Source organism: Perca fluviatilis, chromosome 7 (assembly GCF_010015445.1).
Source record: "Perca fluviatilis chromosome 7, GENO_Pfluv_1.0, whole genome shotgun sequence".
NCBI classification, from domain to species: domain Eukaryota; kingdom Metazoa; phylum Chordata; class Actinopteri; order Perciformes; family Percidae; genus Perca; species Perca fluviatilis.
This window is the reverse complement of record NC_053118.1, coordinates 17058827-17079396: the sequence shown is the minus strand read 5'-3', so window position 1 is coordinate 17079396 and position 20570 is coordinate 17058827. Positions and strand designations below refer to the sequence as shown.

The window sequence follows — 20570 nt, the reverse complement described above, 5'->3', positions numbered from 1 at the left end:
AAACCTAGGCTACAGGACATGACCTCAGAGGTCCTCCCTGGCCACAGGCGTTGCCACAGTACAGTGACCTGTCTGGTTCCGACCGTTAAGTTGTTCCTCTCAAACACTGCCCATCATCACAGACACTTGCCAAGCTGTGGATATTATTTGCGTGCTTATCAATATTTCGGGCTTGTGTGGCACCCGGAACAAACTATAGTGTGGGCTCATTGCTCTGGCTTCGCGAGATGTGGACACAGAATTGGTTAAAGACGGCGCAGCCGCACCCGCTGAGGTGTTGGTCAGCATCAGCATCTCTCCACTGGATGCAGACAACCGGAAGGATGCTGTGGCAGGGAGGAAGCGTGGGGATTTTATTGTGTTGACGCTGCATCCGATTACAAACAGCTCCGTACTCAAAACGGACCTCGTCCATTTTATTTTTATTTATTTTTTCGGCGTTGGTAATCTGCATTAACAGCTGCCATGTTCCCATCGTGCCAGTCCCAGCCCGCGGACAGCAACGCGAAGAAGAGCTCCATGGCTAAGCTGCTGCTCGGGGTCTTTGTGGTTTATATGCTCCACACCGCCTGGCTGCTGTACGGCTTCCTCAACACTAAACCCTGCGATGGAAGCACAAGAGAGTACTGCATCACCTCCTACCTGACAGCAAGACCCAGACTACAGGTTAGCAGGCCTCTGTTTCTTATTCCTTACTCCTCACAACAAACGGAAACATTAGGGATACCAAAAACTCCATTTCTGTGAGATCCAGCTCAAGACACTAATAGCCATGGGCTTTGAGTTGAGAATAACTAAACTGACTGTCCCTGCCTTTTCATCATGTTCTAGCCAGTACTGTTTAGCATAAAGCCCTTGGCAAATAATGTGTTGTTGTCTGCATGTGAGTTAGTTGTTTTTGCCATTAGTTTTTTTTTCATTTGAAATCAGTAGGCTATTTATTTTATGGAGAGTTGACGTGTTTGTTGTTTTTGGTGTTTTACCTAATGGAGGAAATCCACACAGATTTATTATCCTGTACATGATGGTGAATCTGAGCTTTGGTTATAATACTGCACTGTATCACAACAGTCTCTTCATAAAATACATTTGTTGTGTAGTAAATTTTTGGTGGCGGCCAGTTTAATCATTAAAATAAACATAATGTACGCATATTTGAAACATAGACAGATTTTTCTGTTTCGTTTTGTTTTGTTCCCAATTTTGATTTCTGCAGTTGCATCTCATTTTGCACTCAAAGCTTTTTCTAAAATGGACTGCTTTGAATCTCGTCTCTTCTTCTCTTTTGTTTTATCCAGCTAAGTGTCTTCACCTGCCTCATGCCAGACAACAGCCAACTGAACCTTGCTGTAAAAATAGACCCATTTGACCCACACTCTACATTTGAGAGGTGGGTTTGACATGTTGATACATCTGCATGCAAATATTAAAGACAAGACTGCTTAATACCTACCACAATAGGAACAGTAGAAACTATACACCCATGGCATGAACTGTTTTACATAGTTTATTTAAATTAGAGAGAAAAAAAGCTTATTTGTCCATCTCTGTCAGGCTGGCTGTTTGTAACTTACTGTCACACTTATACCTCTCTCTCTCTTTCCCTGTAGGCAGGTGAATATCTCTCTGCCAGAGCAGACTCGGGCTAATGGCACTCTGTATGCAGTCGTGTACGTTCACAAAGCCGGTGTTTCACCTCTGGACGACGGCAGAGAAGTTCACTATGCAGCTCAGCTCACCACCTACATCACACCCACACACACACACACAGAGGGGCAGAGAGACATGCAGAAGGTAACATGTACATGTACACGTGTAATTCAATTTCTGTCATAGTCCTATCATATTTCAGCCACAGTGTCACCTTTACAGCATTGTTAAACATGCTGCCTTGCTGCAAATAAAGTTATTTGTGTGGTTTCATTAGAGGCCGAGTCCCAGATCAGAGAATCCTGTATCCCATTGGAGACCTCACCTGTCAATCACTATGATGTCAGAGGACTTCACCTTCAACAAGGCGGGGCTTCCTAGTGATGTGCGGCGCTACATGAGAGTGTAAGTCAACAAGATGCTTTGGAGGTCAAAGTCATGTGCTCAGTCAGAGTGCTGCTGACTCATCAGTAAACTCCAGTGCTTGAGTGAGGAAAGCTTTCAGCCAGTGATCATCTTAAAGCATCCATATCCACAATAAGTCATATACTGTATATATAATAATAATAATAATAATAATAATAATAATAATAACTTGGACTTATATAGCACCTTTCATGGTACCCAAGGTCGCTTAACAAATAGAGGGGGAGGGGGGGTTAGGGGTCAAAGGACTTAGTGAAAAGAAATGTTTTGAGGTGCTTTTTGAACATGGGCAGAATATATATATATATATATATATATATGTGGTTCCCACCCTTTTCTTACGAGCCCTTCAAATAAAGCAATATCCACGATTGACTGTTTATCAATGGTTAGGCAAATCTATATAGTTAAGCAAATACAAATACTGTCGCTGAGTAAACCATTTAAATGCATGTGTGTGTGTGAGTGTATATTCGTTCATACTCTTTTTGCATTTTTTTTTTTTTTGCAACTCCACCCGGCTGTAAATAAGGAATTTGCCCCAGGCCAACGTGTGTGTTTAGGTTAAACTGTGTTCCTGTTTCTAGCTCTCAGGATGGCCGACAGATGATCTACCTCCCTCTGCTGCTGGTTAACGAGCTCAGCTTCAGAGTCCGAGACCTCCTGGTAGGACGACTTTACACACAAAGTTGAACAGACACTTAATAAAACCTTGTCTAATAAATACTGGGGTTTGAATTAAATGACCTTACGTGTATCTATCCATACATTTAATAGGAGATCAGCAGTAGCACTGTCCAGCTGCCTCTGACTGTGTCCTACGAGGGAATCTCTTTAAGGGGGTTCAGGTTCTGGGTGCACCTACAGGACGTTGTTTATTCCCTGCGACAGTTTGGTGAGCTTATTAAATTACAGATATGTAATAATAACCCATGTAAACGTTTTAGCCTTTGGTTGTTTTTTTTTGTATATCACATAGTCAGGAGATTGAACTAAATGGAATCCTTTGATACTGCGTCTTGGTGTTTACCTAGGCTTCACAGAGGAGAACATAGATGAGATAAAAGAGACTTTGGTGGGCTCCAACCTCTACCTGTTAGTGCTGACTGCACTCATCACAGCTCTGCAAGTAAGATTTTACCATAACAACACTATACCGTACACATTCGAATCCACCTGATAGATCTGTCTCTCTGTGTAACATAGTGTGTCATAAGGGCACATGGCAAATCAGGCATATTGCAAATGACGCATTTTTAAGTTAACAAAATGTTTCTTCTCCACATCTGGGGGTTTTCAACAGCTTATCTGTGAATTCTTGGCTCTTAAAAATGACTTCAGCTCATGGAGAAAAAAGAAGAGCATGGTGGGAATGTCCAGGAAGTCAGGTAAGAAAATCATCAAATTAAACAAGTTTGCAAAGGTTTTGTTGCACAGGCAGCATTTTTAGTCAATGTAGGAGCGCTTACCGACAATTAAGAACAACGTTAAATGATAGTTTTGCTGTAAATGAGGTACCACACAGTAAAGCAGTGGAAGTAGTAAAGCAGCACTGGAAAATGTTGGTCTCTTCCCTCTCTGTTTGTAGTTCTGTGGCGTAGTCTCAGCACTTTGCTGATTTTCCTCCATCTGCTTGAAGAGACCAGTCTACTGGTGCTGCTTCCTGTTGGATTGGGAGCATGTGTTGAGGTATTTAGTACAATCCTCCTCCAACAGAAAAGGTAAAATAAAGATCTTAACAGTTTTAACCTACTTACCTGTCGTCCCGCCAGGTATGGAAGGTGTTTAAAGTGTTTAAGATCCCGCTTCAATGGAAAAGCTCCAAGCTCCATGTGAGTATATGGTGCCATTTAACCATCCATTCACAGTAGATGTGTTAAGTGATGTAATTTGTTGTGGTGTAAATAGCTTCCAGCCCTGATGCAGATAATCAATACATTTATTTCTAACCTGCCTCCTCTCTTACTGTGCAGGTAAATAAGCTGGATGAAGAAGAAAGAAAGACAGTGGAGTATGACACACAGGTATGATTTTATCTTTTTCGCATATGTTAGAGCTCTGATTTTTAAACTCGGCCTCCAGCTTTGTGTAATTTGAATATTTTGTGTGTGTTCTTTTCCTCCAGGCGTCCAGATACTTGTCCTACTTGGTCTATCCTCTGTGTATCAGTGGAGCTATTTTCTCACTGGCCTACTTACGCCAAAAGAGGTGAGCTTGGCCATACAGCTTTCATCTCGCAACCAAATGTCACACACTCATTTGTGCAGTCTACTTGTAACATTTCAATACAAACTCTTTCCTGGTTACATCTTGGTTCCTCTCCACCTACTATACTGAAGTGTTTTAAGCAGTCAGATTCAAATCAGACCTGAATATTTCTTGAATAAAAGTAAGATGTTTTTTTGTTTTTTTTATATACAGTATGTTCTAATATACTTGGCATTATGTACACAGACGTTACAGCCACTACATTAGATTAACATTAAATTGCATTATGTTGACAGTTACTATTCCTGGTTGGTCAACAGCCTGGTGACTGGTGAGTTGACTTCCATCATTTGTCTCAGTGAAGCAAACTCCTCTGTATGATTCATTAGTTAATTTGTTTACAGCACAGTTTTTCAATTTACTTCATTGAATTTTTGTCAGTTTTCCTCATGAATTAAAGGTCCCATAGTATGTTAATTTTTAGGTTCATACTTGTATTTTGAATTGTTACTAGAACATATTTTCATGCTTTAATGTTCAAAAACACATTTTTCTCACATCGTCTCTAAACCTGTATTTACCCTCTGCCTGAAACACTCAGTTTTGGTGCCTGTCTCTTTAAGCCCCTCTCCCAAAAAAGCCCAGTATGCTCTGATTGGTCAGCGTTTCCTGGTCTTCCGCATCTGCACTCACAGAGTCTCTGCCCCGTCATTGCAGCCGGGAAATGACTGTAATGGCACTGCGATGGGACTTTCTATCTATATATGATATATACTCAGGAAAAAAAGAAACCTGTCAAATCCTGTCACTTTCAACTGCTTTTATATTTTAAGCAAACTTAACATATGCAAATATTTGCATGAACATTAAAAGATTTAACAACTAAGACATAAACTGAACAATCTTTACAGACATGTGACTAACAGAAATGGAATAATGTGTCCCTGAACAAAGGGGGGGGGGGTCAAAATCAAAAGTAGTCCTCAGTATCTGGTGTGGCCACCAGCTGCATAAAGTACTGCAGTACATCTCCTCCTCATGTACTGCACCAGACTGGCCACTTCTGACTGACTGGCCACTACTGCGGTTGTTGTTGCCATCCTGTACCTGTCCCGCAGGTGTGATATTCGGATGTACTGATCCTATGCCGGTGTTGTTACACTTGGTCTGCAACTGCGAGGACAATCAGCTGTGCTTCCTGTCTCCCTGTAGCGCTGTCTTAGGTGTCGTCACAGTAGGGACATTGCAATGTATTGCCCTGGCCACATCTGCTGTCCTCATGCCTCCTTGCACCATGCCTAAGGCACGTTCACGCAGATTAGCAGGGACACTGGGCGTCTTTCTTTTGTTGTTTTTCAGTCAGTAGAAAGGTCTCTTTACTTTCCTAATTTTCTTATAACTGTGACCTTAACTGCCTACCGCCTGCAAGCTGTTATTTTCTTTTCAACCGTTCAACAGGTGCATGCTCATTAATTGTTTATGGTTCATTGAACAAGCATGGAAAACATTGTTTAAACTCTTGACAATGAAGATCTCTAAAGTTATTTTGATTTTTACAAAAGTATCTTCAAAATATAGTGTCCTGAAAAAGGGACGTTTCTTTTTTTTCCTGAGTTTAGATGTGACCTCACAACCGTACGGAAGTCCAGACGGGTCGTTTTAAAGGCACAGTTTCTGAATACGGCTGTGTGCATTTCTCTGTGGATTTAGCGTTTCGATCATTTCACAGTAATATAGCATCTCAACCTGCTTTATAATACAAACAAAGACATGGAAATCTCACTTTTTACAATATAGGACATTTAAAGCTGATGCCTTTACTTGTATAATAACCACTAATGTGCTGCCTTGACACTTTACCTCTCCTTCTCCTCTCAGGAGTGTATGCCTTTGGCTTCCTGTCTATGGCCCCACAGCTATTCATCAACCATAAGGTCTGTCCTGTCTATCAGTGTATTAATTACCAACTTATCTGATTATAGTGCTGAGTGAAATGAAATAACTAAATTACTGTGCAAACTGTCTACACTGCTGTCTCTTTGTGTTTCTTCCCCTCCTCTACCTGAATCAGTTGAAGTCTGTGAGCCACCTGCAGGGGACAGTGTTGATGTACAGAGTGAGCGTGAAACGTTTTCTGGAAACTTTGTATTAATGTTGTTTATCCTCATCTATTTAACCATGAATTCAGAGTTTTAATAACCTCTAGATAGCTTTTGCTCGGAGCTAGTCATTGACGAGTTCATTATTATTATTATCTCCCTCCTTCCTCTTCTCTCTCTCTCTCTCTCTCTCTCTCTCCACCAGGGAGTGAACACCCTGATCTCAGACCTGTGTTCCTTTGCCTCATTGTTCTCCTCTTCTGGATCATTCTCCTCCTCTCATCAACTTTCCTGCTTCAGAGATGAGATCCTCTTCTTCCTCTACCTCTACCAGCGAAGGTTAGGACAATCCACACACAATACCACAAAACATACCCACTAACACTTAACAAAACAGTTGCATACATTTAGACACAATGGATCTGAGTAGCATACTTGTGTAAAGTAAAATTCATGTCATGTTTGTCAATGTTTTCAGTATATCCAGCAGTTTTCTATTCCCAGTGCACATAATTGACTTTTGTCTGGATTAGTGTGCGATATAACCCTGCTTTCATCTCATATCTCCACCAGGCGTTACGCCCACAGGGCCAGGAGGCGAGAGTCCGGGCCCCACAGCAAGAAACTAAAGACTCAATGAGGACAACAGAAATTCCTCTCCTTCCTTTTTTCCAGTGCACAAACACACAAAAAAACTCCTTCTTAAAACATCATTGACTATGTGAAATGGAGGCCCAGGCAGGACACTGGGCCAAGTGTGCCACAGCAGCTTCAAACTGATCCAAGATGAGCTGTCCTGCCTCGGACTCTTCACTACTGTACACTGATGGTGCAGCTTCCACTTTTTGCTCGACATCGGTGAAGCTTCCCCCTTTACTGCTCCAGTGATTGAACTTATTCATCTACAGACACTCTCTGCTGCATGTTAGGCAGAAGAATATTGACGGCATCATATGACCAGTCGTAATGTGCGTTTGCTCGATTCTGTTCTTTATGCACGCATACGGGGGGTTACAGAAGGTGTTTCCTGGTACATTGTAAATTATGTAGCCTTCAACCCCATTACATAATCATGAATCAATAACCATCTGCTGCAACTATAGACTTGAACTTTATGACTCAATTTGACTTTCATATGGCTGTCTGAAAAGCTTGAACCATAATTTAATAATAATTTATTCCTTTAAAATTGACTTTGTAACATATTGTTTGTACAGATTTATACACATACAGTATATTTTGGACTGTGTGCTTGTTCCAGCACTTAATTAAAGCTGGGATGGCATATAATGCTGTATTAAGCTTTACGCTTGTATAAAAAATCCCAGACAAGACAGTGTCATTTTTATGGTTGCACCATTACATTGGATGAAAATTATTCTGCACAATTACCCAAACTCAGCGCAACATATTTGTTTTTTGTGGAAACTATTCTTTTGTGATCCTGAATAGAATTTAAAATAGTGTCCTGTGGTTTGAATATTGCATGGCTTTGCAACACAAGGGTGTAATGATAGACGTACAGATGGGTCCTGCAGGGTTGCGGATGAGCAACATGGCAGTAATGAGAAGATCAGACCGGCCACATTAAGCACTTTTTACTCTTCATCCAGTTTAGGAAAATAAATGAATGACTTGTGTTGAAGGTGCTTTGGCCCTAGTCTGATAAGGTTGTATTGCAGGTAACATATCAGACATGCTACCTGTTGTGTAGATTTAATGTTAGTCTTGTATATCTAAAATATCATTAGATAAAGTATTTCTTTGTATTTTGTCATCCTTAATGTTCATGTATTACATAGATATGTTAGTTTCACTGTCAGTGTACTGTACAGTTATTTTATAAAGATTGACTTTTCAATATTAACATATAAGAAGAGACTACACTATTGTGAGCAGGTTGACCACTTACTGCAAATATCCTGATGGCATGTGTCTCAACATACTGTATAGCTGCTTAATTTAAGTATCGGTGTGTTTCCTTTCACTCAGCACGCAAACGCATCACATAGTAGGAGAAACATTTGTCTACAGTAGGCATAAACACAGCACTGTCAATTAACTATTTTATCAAGCGGTTTGTTGTGTTTCTGTAACACTGATCTCTGCACTAATTTCTGCTTCTTAGCTGACTGAACTGCTTGAGCTGGAGAATGATTTTCAAACTTCAAATTTTTTATTTGTATTTGTTTTGGCAATGCAACCTGCTTGTAATTTTTTTTATTAACATGAAATAAAACTAAAATGTAACTGGCTTATAGAAGGTTATGCAAATTGGAAGAAAAACAAATCACTGTCTCTGTGTACGGATTGATGTGCATGTGTGCATGCCGATGTTATCAACATGTGCAATCAGGAGACAAATCAACACAGACAGCAGACTGGTAGTTATGGCAACTGCTTGACTGGTTTTTGTTAAAGTTTATTACATGCATTGTGTGTGTATGTGTATGTGTATGTGTGTGTGTGTGTCATTACATAAGGAGGAAATAAGGAAATGTTCAGATGTCAGGAAATAAGGACAGAATCCTAAAGAAAGTGTGTTAGGTGTGTGTGCTGGGTGTGTATTGGTGCATTCCTTTGTTAACACTGGACAGCTGTACTATGACAGATAAGAGGATGACGTGAGCGCTACCGTAGCTATGTAGCAAGATCTAATTTATTTTTAACTGAAAAATGCTGTGATGTTTTCAGGAGCCAGTGGAAGGTTTGTGGTAAGAACAAAATGAGGGATATGGCTTTAATAAACATTTGATTTCAATGAAGGTGTGCGTTCATTCTAACATATCTGGAACATTGTGTCACTGGCTTATATGCTGCAGGATAATTTCAGCAAACAATGTAACCTGTTTTTGTATATTTTCAAACCTGCAATAACAGATTATTTTGGCCACTTGAAGGCAGCGGAAACAAGTTGCTATCATATCACCAGTTCCAGAGCAAGCTTTAATTTGGAGTCATGTTTATGCCCACCTGATGAATTTGGGTCTCCACCAACTTAGATTTATGTTTTCTAGTGGCCTAAAACAACTAGAAAGTTGAAAACATGACTTTAGTAGAGTGTTGGGGAGTTTTATGGATATGGATGAAACCAAGTTACGATGACATAAGTAGCCACGCTGCAGGCTCTCTATGAGGGCAGTGAGAGTGAACCAAAACAGTAAAGTTGTGGGCCAGACAGCTAATGAGCTGAAACCGAGGGGAGCTGCAGATCCAGGTGATCTTTCTCTTTAGGTTCATAACAACTAGTAACAATGTTCACATTGTCATGTATATCTATAACAAATATTAATTATAGCCACTTTAATAATGTATCAATCCTGTTTTTCATACGTCTGTACGTTCTCCTACTACATGTATGTATAGACGTTGTTGTTAAACAGAAATGGGAGTTCCCTCTTGACTAATGACAAGTCAACAACCCTTAAAGGAGCCCTGCAGCACAGGTTGAGCTGAACATAACTAAAGGTCATGACATCACTTTTCATTTATGTCAGTTATGTTTCAGTGAATGGCAGCTTAAGTCAATGAACAACATTGTGCCCGTGATTGGCAGCAGATAAATAAAAGGACAAGTATCTGTGAAACCATAGCAAGATCTAGGAATGTCCTGACACACCGCGACATTTATGAGATGCTTTAAGTGCCATAATGGTGGATGATGATGTGGGTGGAACTGCTGCGCACGCACACACACACACACACACGGTTTGACAGCGGAGTTTCAGGTTCAGTTGAACAGACACTCACACCCGTCACGAAGATGCTGCTTGGACTCGTGCTCCTCTCCCTCCTCGTCTCTCCAGGTATGTAAGTTAGCTTCAGACTCCTCAAACTGAATTTAACCAGGATGCCTTTTAAGTTAAGATCAGGAACAAATGATCAATTACAACGGCTTTTCTCATCACCAAACTTACTTGTGGCCTTTATAGGCAGGTAAGGTGAGGGTGGTAATGGGACACCAGAGTTTTAGCTCTGAGGCAGTACGTATACATCTTACAGGGGAACCAGGGAGGGCTTCAGTTTAAGGGCTGCTAAAAACATCAGAGAACAGATCTAAAATCACTTCATCCTTCCTGAAAAAGTCAGTCTGATTTAGTTGCGATCAAAGAGACCGAAAGAAAGACTAAAGTTGGATTGTGTTTAGTCAAACTGACTTTAGTTCAAAGTTAATTTGTTGTTTTTCAGGTGGCAATTGAAAGACTTTGGCACACAATTGTCCTTAAAGGTATATACAGACCTGCTTTGATTGTACAGAATAGCTAATAGTAATTAGAAAGAGTAAATGAACAGAATATGACAGATGTATCCAAAATAGTCAAAGAATGAACATAAGATGAGATAAGAGGGCGTTTATTATCAGGGTGGCTGTGTCGCTGAGGAAAAATTAATACTGATCTTTCTTTATTTTATTAATAACTGATTAAAAATGTAATTGTGTCAGATGGTTAGGCATTCTTACCATGGCCTCCAGTGGCTGTAGTAGGACTGGAAATATGTAACTAACATAAAAGTGTAATTTAAGATTTGGTAACTGTGGGCAATACAGAAATAATAAATATTTTAATAATATCCTAGTATGTCTAGTTTCTACCTTTGGGTTTATAGATGTGCATATGTTTATTGTGATGACATGAGAGCAGAATAACCTGAATGAGAGGAACAATATGTAGCCTCCTTTCTAATACGTTTAATTATTAAAGAAGTCTGACAAGTTTGGACGATGCCGTCTGGGAGCAGCTGTCTTTCTTGTTTGTTGGACTTTTTGTGTACATAAATACTTCTGTAGTTCTAGAATGTTCTTCTTCTATAGTCAAGACTGAAAATATCGAATAAGTCCCAGTCTGTCATATAATCTAGTAGCAGACAATCAGGAGCCTTATTTTGACTCCCTATGCTTGCACTGTTGGAGAAGGAACAACCCTGTATTCATCTTTCGTGTGTCATTCTCAGAATGCATTCCTGTCACAAAGACTACAAAGACTAGCAGATCCAATTTCAGTCAAGTTAATTCTATTCTACTCTCTTATGGTTTTTAATACCAATTCCCGAAATATGTTCTCGAGCAGACCCAGGCAACTCAGAGCTTACGTCTAACTTCATTAGGATTCTCACATTCTCTGAAAAAACTAAAACAAAACATCATGACGAGTGAAGAAATAAACGAGGAAAGACCCTTCCCCTGACCCCTCCTATAATCAGGTGTAGGGATATAAACCTACAGTAACCATCAATAACCAACCATAGCAAAAGACCAACTTGATGTTAAAATGTGAATACTGTTTTTTTTGGCTTAGGCCTTCACAGAACTTCTATGAATGGATTTAAAAACTTTATTTAAATCATGCTTTTAATGCCTTGCAATTGATCTCATTTTTTTTTTTTAATCTAACTTTAAATCATGTTTCTCTGTTTTTGCCTGAAGTGCTGTCATTGGATTGCTACGTGTGCAGTTCTTCTCCCACCAATGCACAATGCAACAGTAACAACAACACTCAGACATGTCAGCCGCCACTGGACACGTGCATGACCGCCATCGACATTTTAGGTAACAATGAAAACACAATATCAGGTCATATCTCTGGTCAACCGTGTTAAAGAACTGCAGATTTTTGGGATCCAGTATTTATATAAGATGTCTTATTGAATCTAAATGCATCTCTAAAGTAGGTCTCGTATTATTGGAGAGTCATTACAGCTGAGGTAATGACTAAGGCACTGTGCAGTCTTTAAATGTGGGGAAACAGGATTTCAGTCCAAAATAACTCACGCCAATACACTGCTGCCTCTCTCTCTCTCTCTGTGTCTGTGTGTCTGTGTGTGTGTGTGTGTATGTGTGTGGCTCAGGCTTTGAGAAAGCCATAGTGAAGTCGTGTGCCAGTCAGGCCACATGCAATGGAGCTGCCGCAGCCGCATCAGTCGACTCAAACGGTAACGGAAACATCGTGAACTGCTGCAACAGCTTTAACTTGTGTAACTTCAGTGGAGCCGAGTCTGTTCACATACACACAACACTGGTGCTTTTGACTGTAGGTGTATTATTACTGCTGTCGCACTGAGGTCAGTGAGATGTACCAATGCTGTCTCTAAATGTAACTTAACAGACTAATATTATGTAATATATTGTATCATGTAAAGACCGTTTTGCTCTGTAATTCTGTTGGAGACACATACAGAGTATTAATACTATTGTATGTATACACAAGTATGAGATTAAAATATTAACAGGACACTGACCTTCCTGTGGCGGTTCTATGTGAATGCTGATTGTTATGATGTTATGTTAAAAATGCCCTCACAGATAATACATTATGGCTTTGACTCTCACTGAACGCAGGTTTTTTAGCACTGTTCTTGGACTTGTATTTCCTTTAAAATCTCAGGTTCTTAAATACTGTTCAATTCCTGCTGTACTATGCTTGATTATTTTAATGGATTGTCCAAACTACAGCCTAACTTAGGAAAGCTTTTTGGCACACCTCTATGTCGGCCAGGTGCGTAGGATGTGACCCAAACTACAGCCTAAAACAACTTTAGAGGGTTTAAATGTATCATAATATAAACAGCAGTATGACCTGCCTATATACACCTTTACATTTGTCAATTTTTTGAATTTTTGTGGGAAGGGTGTTGACACCATAGCTACAAAACAGTGGAAAGTGATGCCAGCCTCCCTAGTCACTTTGGTCCTTTTGGTAAAGCAATCGGTGCTGCACAGCTGATAATAAAGCGGTCCATAGGTGGCAATTGTAAATAGTACCCAGGTAAGATGATGTCATGTCACATCTACTGTTTTATATGTATGGTTGACACAAACAGGGGATGACCAAAATCACTGAACTCTAATTTTTTGGCTTAGAGACTTCAAATACTTTCTATTCCAGATAGAACATTGAGGGCTAGATTTATCAAGCCGTTTGCGCCTGTTTCCAGGCGCTAATTGGTCGCAAAGACGGACGTAACCGATGCGGGCTATTTACAAACAGGGCGCACTTGGGTAAAATCGCAGATTGTCTGCCACAGAGCGTAAGGCAGACAATGGCTTTTCAATATGCGTTCGTTGGGAGGGTCGTGGGGAAAGTGGGAGTTCCACCCAAAAGGTGGGAGGATAAGCGCAAAGTGCACCTAATTATATATTCCGTGGTATTTACAAAGACTGTCAGTAAGAGCGCGCCTCTATTCTGCGGGGGAAATTCTCCGCCTCTTAAAAGCAGGTCTAAACCAGCCGCAATCGAGTTTCCTCGTAGACCTTTATGCCGCTGGTGAAATGGTAACAGCAATTTGAGCAAGACGAAGACATAGGCGAGGCTGAAAATATTTTTAACAGAAGAATCACACTTTGTCAGTGAACACAACATCATTTAGCGTTACAGATCAAGCAGACATGCAATATTAGAGTTACTGGAAGAAATCAAAGATGAAATTGAATCTCCCACTCAGCGTTCACATCCCATTCCAGCAGTTGTTAAACTCCTCGCTACATTACAAATATTGGCATCAGGATCATTTCAAACAGTCATAGCATCAGCAGTGGGAATATCGCAGTCTGCACTCAGCCATATAATAGCACAAGTACCGCTTTGCTACAGCGCAATTTACGGTGTAGTGGGCGGAGAAAGACGCTGATTGCCTGATGGGTGTCAGGGTTGATAAATACTACGCAAACTGTGGAAGCATAGCGTGCGCTATTACCGAACTCTCATAAACGGACGCAGCGCAAACTGCGCTAGTGTTAGTAAATCTAGCCCTGAGACTTTGAAACCAGGAAAACTTGTATAGTGGATTAAAATCTGTCTCTTTGAAGTTGATGGTCTGAAGACAAGTGAAAGTAGTTGATAGGAGAGTAACTGTAGAACTTAAATGTAGTGCTTATTGAAAATAAATTGTAATTTAAATACAAAATGTATCACAGCAGGGAGCCTCCCCCACGCCAACATTAAAGCAGTGGTAGGTCATTTATTTTTGCAGTTGTTCAGGTCATTTTAGAAAGAGAGAGCGTTCCTATTGGCTGTTCTGTACATGCATATGCCCAGGTGACAGAGAGGGGAGAGGGAGGGCTGCAGGAAGAAGTCTCCCTCTACTTTCAAATTTTGGCGTTTTTCTGCTTGTTTTCTACAACATTAAATACAAACTCTGTAGCTTGATTCTTGAGATATAAAACCTGAAATGAAATGCTTTCAAATAAATCTCTATCATAGATAAGAATGTGGACAATCTAATTTCCATTTCATCATTTTTATTTCATTGATTTTTTTTTCTCCTCCTATTTGACAAGATGGCTGATTTAGCCCAGAAGACAAAATAAAAACCAGTGTTTACTAGTACTACTTATGTACAATTCACCAGTGATTCACACCAGTATAACTTACAATATACTAACATGAGCAGATTTACGCAACGATAAAATAGATTGTTTTTTTTTCCCAACTTTTTTTTTTTTATCCCTAAAAAACCCAGATATTTGAGAGTTTCGTTGCTGGCTAAACCTGGAAATCAAGTCTGGGTAAAATAGGGTTAAAAAAAAGTTACGATTTTTAATTTGGTGCTGTGCAAATATGCTCTTTTCCATACCAGTATATCATGCTATACTAGAACAACCACCAGTATATTTCATATAGCAGTATGTCATGTGGGGGTCACTATTAACAAAGACACGTGTGATCTGCTGTATTTTCAGTTCAGTGTTTTGTGTCTGCAAGACAAGTTCCACTCATGTGGCTCCACATTTCATGTGTGTGTGTGTGTGTGTGTGTTTGTTTGTTTGTTTCCCTGGGGACTGTTGCTAGGAGGGACACATTTAAAGAGTTACACCTGACAGAAACTGAGACTCAAAGCACAGAGGTTCCAGTTGTGAGGTTTGTGTCCCCAGTAAATTCACTTTAAGACACCGCTGGGTGACAGTTAAAGGTGTGGCACCATTTTACCGTATTAGGAACAACTTCACGATATTGGGACTGTAGGTGAGGAAAAACAAGGGAGAGAGGAGACACTGTCCTCACAGAAATGCTTCAGTCAAGCTCAGTGACCAGTCTGAGACATGATGTTCTCTCTTCCTCTGGGACAAATAGGAGCGTCCAGTCACCCCGACTGAATTCTCAAAATGTACCTTCTGTTTGTTTTTTTTGTCAATGCTGGGATTGAATATTTGCTTGTATTCCAAGTTACAAACAGTTTTCAGTAAAGAGGAAGAAGATTGTGACTGCTGAAACAACACAAAAAACATGGAGCCAGCCGATAAAAAAAGTAAATTGAGTGCGAGTAGGGAGTTTCCTATCTGCGGTGTTTACCCAGACAGAGTTGGATTCTTCACATTTGGAGTCTTTAAAACCGGCTCAGAGAAGAGCTGAGGAAGACGTCAAGAAGGAGACGAACAGTGAGAACAAAAGGAAAACAAAGTGAGTGAGTGAGTCAGTGAAGAGACGAGAAAAGTGTGTTCATTCTTCAGGCAGCAGACCGGCGCTAGACTGTCCTCAAGTTTTAATACCCGTCTCTCCCTCCGTCTCCTCCTCTGCAATTTCTGAGTCTATAAATAAAACCTGGTGAGACGGAGGGAGAACGGGAATGAATGGAAAAGGAGAAATGGGAAGAGTGATGGGACGCTGCTTCTCTTTACTGTGAACGTCCCTTGTTGAAGCACCACATTTGACCAGAGCTGAATAGGATACCATGTGGTTTCATCTGCCAATTTAAAAGAATCCATGGTGATGTGGAGGTATTCAGCAGAGGAGAACGTTCACATCCTGGGGCTCACAACACACGATATCAACAACTGACATGGCTGCTGGCTGACATCTCAGTCCATTCCTACGGTGAGGTTTCATGCAGGTATGTTGCAGATCAAACGCAGTATGATCAGGTTCTGATGGCTATGCTTAAAAAGAGTAATCCACCCGATGGCAACAGTTCCAGATCCAATTGCTCCCATGATAGTGTTTCTGTTGGAGGTTTCTAAACCTTTTAAGTCTAGGACCCAATGATCCTCTCGGGTCCTGACCCACAGTTTGAAAATCATCACTCCTCCTCCTCCTCCTCTTCGCTTTCCCTCCTCTCATCATTATATTACAGTCCAAAGAGGGTGAAGCTGCCAAGTCCCTGATTCAGAAAGTGTTTTTGCTCTGCTCTTGTATTACGAAAAGTCACAGTGGTGGAGAGGCGACCTCAGCTTACACAGGATTCAACATCTAATGATTCTTCACGGACTGTTGTCAAAGTAGCAGAGCTGCGGTTTGCTCCTTTGATATAAAGCAGTCAGCTCCGATAACTCTCATATATCATGACGTCACTTTTATCCACAGTATCCAGAATGATGCTGTCTCTCAAATAACAGACCAGTTCCTGTTGGTCAGCTCAGCTGTCGTGGGGCTAGTGCGGGCGGGACTGGGACATCATCTTGAGCCGTGATTGGTCGATGACATCTAACAGGTTCTTGGCATCAACTGCAAGAGCGTGAGCCGCTGTCAACATCTGCTTCTTATAGTCCTGCTGGAGACTGGGACAGAGCAACAAAACATACACACATACATCACTTAGTGGATACATGAGTGAGTGAGATGAGTAGGACAATAATAAAGCAACTACTTATTCACACATTGCCAGACCTCTCTCCACAGCGCTGCGGAGGAAGGTCTGGCTAGTTCACACAACAGAGAAAAAGGTGCTCTGATTTATTGGCATTTCTTCAAAACAATCACAATCGTCTAGGAGGAAGGAACTTGTTTTGGTGGAAAATGTGCACATACGTAGGCGAGCTCTGGAATTAAAATGGCTGTCGAGTGTGTGATGAGAATTTTACTCAAAAAAGATTAATATAATTTGATTCAGTTGATTCAGTTCTAGCTCGGAGGATGTTTTCCCGAATCAACCGGAGTTCGAATTAAAAATGCCAACACAAAGAAAGCGGAAAGTGAGGGACATCCGGCCAAAAATGAGGGGCATCCGGCGGAACCTCCGGTGGCACCTCCAGCGGCACCGGAACAATAAAACGTCGTCGATATAGTATATAGTTTTAGAAATTCTGACTTTGGCGCCCCCCCTGTGACAGCATTATTGGCAGACAGCTGGAAAATGTTCCTCTGTCTCTTTCCAAACCCTGACCAAATATTATTTTTGTCTTTAAAGTGCTCATATTATGCTCATTTTCAGGTTCATAATTGTATTTAGATTTAGAGGTTGTACCAGAATAGGTTTACATGGTTTAATTTTCAAAAAACACCATCTTTTTGTCATACTGCACATTGCTGCAGCTCCTCTTTTCACCCTGTGTGTTGAATATAAGAGTTTTTTTTTTTTTAAAAAAAAGAGTTTCTTCTTTTTTTTTTTTTTTTTTGAGGTGTAAAATAAGAAAAAAAAAGGGAAAAGGGTTTTAAAAAAAAAAAGTGGGGGGGGGGGGGGGGGGTGGTTGGGGGGAGGGGGAATATTAAAATGTTTAAAAAAAGGAGAAAAAGGTGGACTAAACAAGCTGTTTTGTTGCTACAGTTTATGAACAGTGTCTTTCTTGAAAAAAAAAAAAAAGAAGAAAGAAGAGGAGGGAGAAAAAAAAAAAAAAAAATGGTTAAAATTTTTTTTTAGATGGTAAGTCCCTTTGGGGTGGACTTTGGGCTTTTCACTTTGTAAACCTATAACATGCACAAAAAAAGATATATAACACAATGAAGGAAAGGGAAAAAGCCAAAAAGCATAATATGAGCACTTTAACTGAATGTATTAGTGTCCTGAAATAGAATAATAATGCACTCTTTGAATGACTGCATCCACTAGATAAATACAATAATTAGAATTAAATAATAGTTAGTAAGGTAGGTGTCTATCACGTGGAAATGTCATGATGTCTTCCAATGTAAGGCACTGAAACTATTATTTATTTACACCTACCTGGTCATCACGTATTGTTGGGCTAACTTCATCTTCCCAATCAGCTCTGCCAAGTCAGAGTTCAGAAGTTTCTGTGCCATCTCGATCTGTTGAAGAAAACCGGAGCATTAAATATCAATCTGGTTAAATACAAAGCGATACTAGTGTGATTCAAAATTAGCAACATTTATTCCACACTACTCTTGTGAGTGTTATTACCTCTCTGTGTGTACTGGCTGGAAGTTGTGGTAGAGTCTCATCCACTGTGGCCAATAATGTCCTCAATGCCAGACCCACATCCTGAAACACAGACAGACAGACAGACAGACAGACAGACAGTATTGCTTAGAGGAGGTTCAAAAGTATACATAACAAAAAGGAAGTTTAGGAAATAAATTATGAACAGAGTTTAAAAAGAAAAAACTGTTTACTGTATAAAACCTAAGTAAAAGCCAAATGGGACTCATGAGGAGATCTCAATTACTAAATCCCCATAATTAAAAGCAACACCTAGTGAGGTTATAAGGTCAGATCTGTAGTCTTGTTAACCGATGTATCCCAAAGTATTCATTGGGAAGTATAAGTATCAACATCCAGCCCTCTGAAGAGCTGTGCTGTGTGTCATTTATTTAAAACAGGGTGTCACATAAAACTGTATAAACAGATAACAATAATCTGTGTAATGCTTTCAAGTTATGAGGTCAAGTTTGCAGCTCAAGAGAGGAAAACTGAAAACTCAGAGAGCCTCTGAGAAAGAAGGATGAGGAGTGAGATGAACTGTGCTCGGTTACCTTGACCATGGGAACGTATTCCTCTGGAGGAGCTGGCTGAATCTTGCTCGACATCTCAATCACAGCTTTGACCAATCCGGTCACGTTCTCGTACACCTTGTCGTTGGAGCGATCCAGATTGGCGGTGGGGGGCGGGCTTATCTCTTGGGGCTGCAGCTGAACCATGAGAGCACAGAGAAAGCAATGAGTGACAAAGCTGCCTGACTGAACAAAGACCTAGACGTCTGGGGAGGGGCGGGGGGCTGGGCAGTGAGACCCGACAATGACACGCAGAAAACAAGTTGGGATAATGTTGACGAAAAATATGAGCCTGTGTACAAATTATGTATGATTATAGAGATGTACATGAAACATGCCTTTGCTTAAAGTGATGGTTCGGAGTAATTTCACCCTAGGGTCCTTTGCACCATGACGTCGAGCCAAACACCCCCCCAGAAGCTTTTTTCACCTGGGTCTAACATTGGGAGAGTTAGCGTAGAGTAGCGTTAGCCGCTGAATTGCTTAGCGCAGAGGCTAATGGATCCGAAGTGTCTCTTAACATTACCCCACTAATAATGCCCGAAATGATACCAAACGTCTACAGTAGTACAAATAGGTTATGCACTCATAAAACGATGGATTGTAAAATTTGTAAGTACACCAGAAGTTTATGTAAATAACACTTGCCTGCTGGCTTCTGCTCGCTGCTGCTGCTGCTGCTGTTACTACCGGGCAGTAAGAGTGCATAGGGACATCTACAAATTACAACACCGAAAAGAGATGCAACAAAAATATTTATTAATTTAATGATTAAATAAGGTAATGTCTCCAAACTTACTTCAATTATTACTTGTCTCCTGCTAGTTATACTACAGCACTTACTTTAAAAAATAAGTTAAATTAAAAATATTTTTGTTTGCATCTCTTTTCGGTTGTTGTAATTTGTAGATGTCCCTAAGTACTCTTACAGCAGCAACAACAACAGCAAAAGAGCAGAAGCCATCAGGCAAGTGTTATTTACACAACCTTCTGATGTACTTACAAACTTTACAATCCATCGTTTTATGAGTGCATAACCTATTTTTACTACTGTAGACGTTTGGGTATCATTTCGGGCATTATTAGTGGGGTAATGTTAAGAGACACTTCGGATCCATTAGCCTCTGCGCTAAGCAATTCAGCGGCTAACGCTACTCTAGCTAACTCTCCCAATGTTAGACCCAGGTGAAAAAAGCTTCTGGGGGGGTGTTTGGCTCGACGTCATGGTGCAAAGGACCCTAGGGTGAAATTACTCCGAACCATCACTTTAACTAAGGAGCTTCTGACCGTCTGTGCATCTGGTGGTGGAAAGTGAAACACACAAGACTGCCTTTTTTAAATAGCTGAATAGATAAACAGTTGGAGATGAAGAAGATAAGCTGAGCGCTGTAACCTTACAAAGAACAAACTGGCATACAGGTAAATTAGTAGCTTAATAATTAAGCCAGGGAATGAATGAATTAATGAATGTGGAAAGGTTATTTAGCTTTATGACACAACATGTGCAGTTCTCTATTCCGGCCACTAG

General features: G+C 40.4%; 3 protein-coding genes across 10 annotated transcripts in view; 2 read left to right on the top strand and 1 right to left on the bottom strand.

Annotated features, from left to right (window-relative positions):
• The first annotated feature begins 117 nt into the window (after positions 1 to 117).
• LOC120562515 (cleft lip and palate transmembrane protein 1-like protein) lies at positions 118 to 9148 on the top strand. Of its 4 annotated transcripts, none has more exons than XR_005639789.1 (17): positions 118 to 666; positions 1299 to 1390; positions 1611 to 1794; positions 1928 to 2055; positions 2664 to 2742; positions 2854 to 2971; positions 3111 to 3205; positions 3380 to 3464; positions 3665 to 3765; positions 3849 to 3908; positions 4050 to 4100; positions 4202 to 4284; positions 4416 to 4465; positions 4581 to 4615; positions 6163 to 6218; positions 6356 to 6400; positions 6589 to 6606. XR_005639789.1 is itself a non-coding variant. In XM_039806224.1 (17 exons), exons 1-17 carry the CDS (start codon positions 466 to 468, stop codon positions 7021 to 7023), a joined length of 1590 nt encoding a protein of 529 aa, XP_039662158.1. In that variant the 5' UTR covers positions 118 to 465; the 3' UTR covers positions 7024 to 9148. The 4 variants fall into 4 exon arrangements, 3 of the variants coding, with proteins under 3 accessions (XP_039662158.1, XP_039662157.1, XP_039662159.1); XM_039806224.1 differs by lacking the exon at positions 4416 to 4465 and adding an exon at positions 6957 to 9148 and having other exon boundaries at positions 4605 to 4615; positions 6589 to 6722; XM_039806223.1 differs by lacking the exon at positions 4416 to 4465 and adding an exon at positions 6957 to 9148 and having other exon boundaries at positions 6589 to 6722.
• An 839-nt stretch (positions 9149 to 9987) lies between these two features.
• Positions 9988 to 12977, top strand: LOC120562517 (CD59 glycoprotein-like). The gene is made up of 3 exons (XM_039806229.1): positions 9988 to 10189; positions 11809 to 11931; positions 12231 to 12977. Exons 1-3 carry the CDS (start codon positions 10042 to 10044, stop codon positions 12440 to 12442), a joined length of 483 nt encoding a protein of 160 aa, XP_039662163.1. The 5' UTR covers positions 9988 to 10041; the 3' UTR covers positions 12443 to 12977.
• Positions 12978 to 14319: 1342 nt separating this feature from the next.
• The window catches only part of LOC120561713 (focal adhesion kinase 1-like), a 69769-nt gene continuing 63518 nt past the window's right edge, over positions 14320 to 20570 (bottom strand). For all 5 annotated transcript variants that reach the window (XM_039804920.1, XM_039804921.1, XM_039804923.1 and 2 more), the window contains 4 exons: positions 19025 to 19180; positions 18453 to 18533; positions 18255 to 18340; positions 14320 to 16872 (listed from right to left, as the gene is read on the bottom strand). In XM_039804920.1, the coding sequence (XP_039660854.1) occupies positions 16746 to 16872; positions 18255 to 18340; positions 18453 to 18533; positions 19025 to 19180 (450 nt within the window). In that variant the 3' untranslated portion in view covers positions 14320 to 16745. The remainder of the gene's footprint in view (positions 16873 to 18254; positions 18341 to 18452; positions 18534 to 19024; positions 19181 to 20570) is intronic.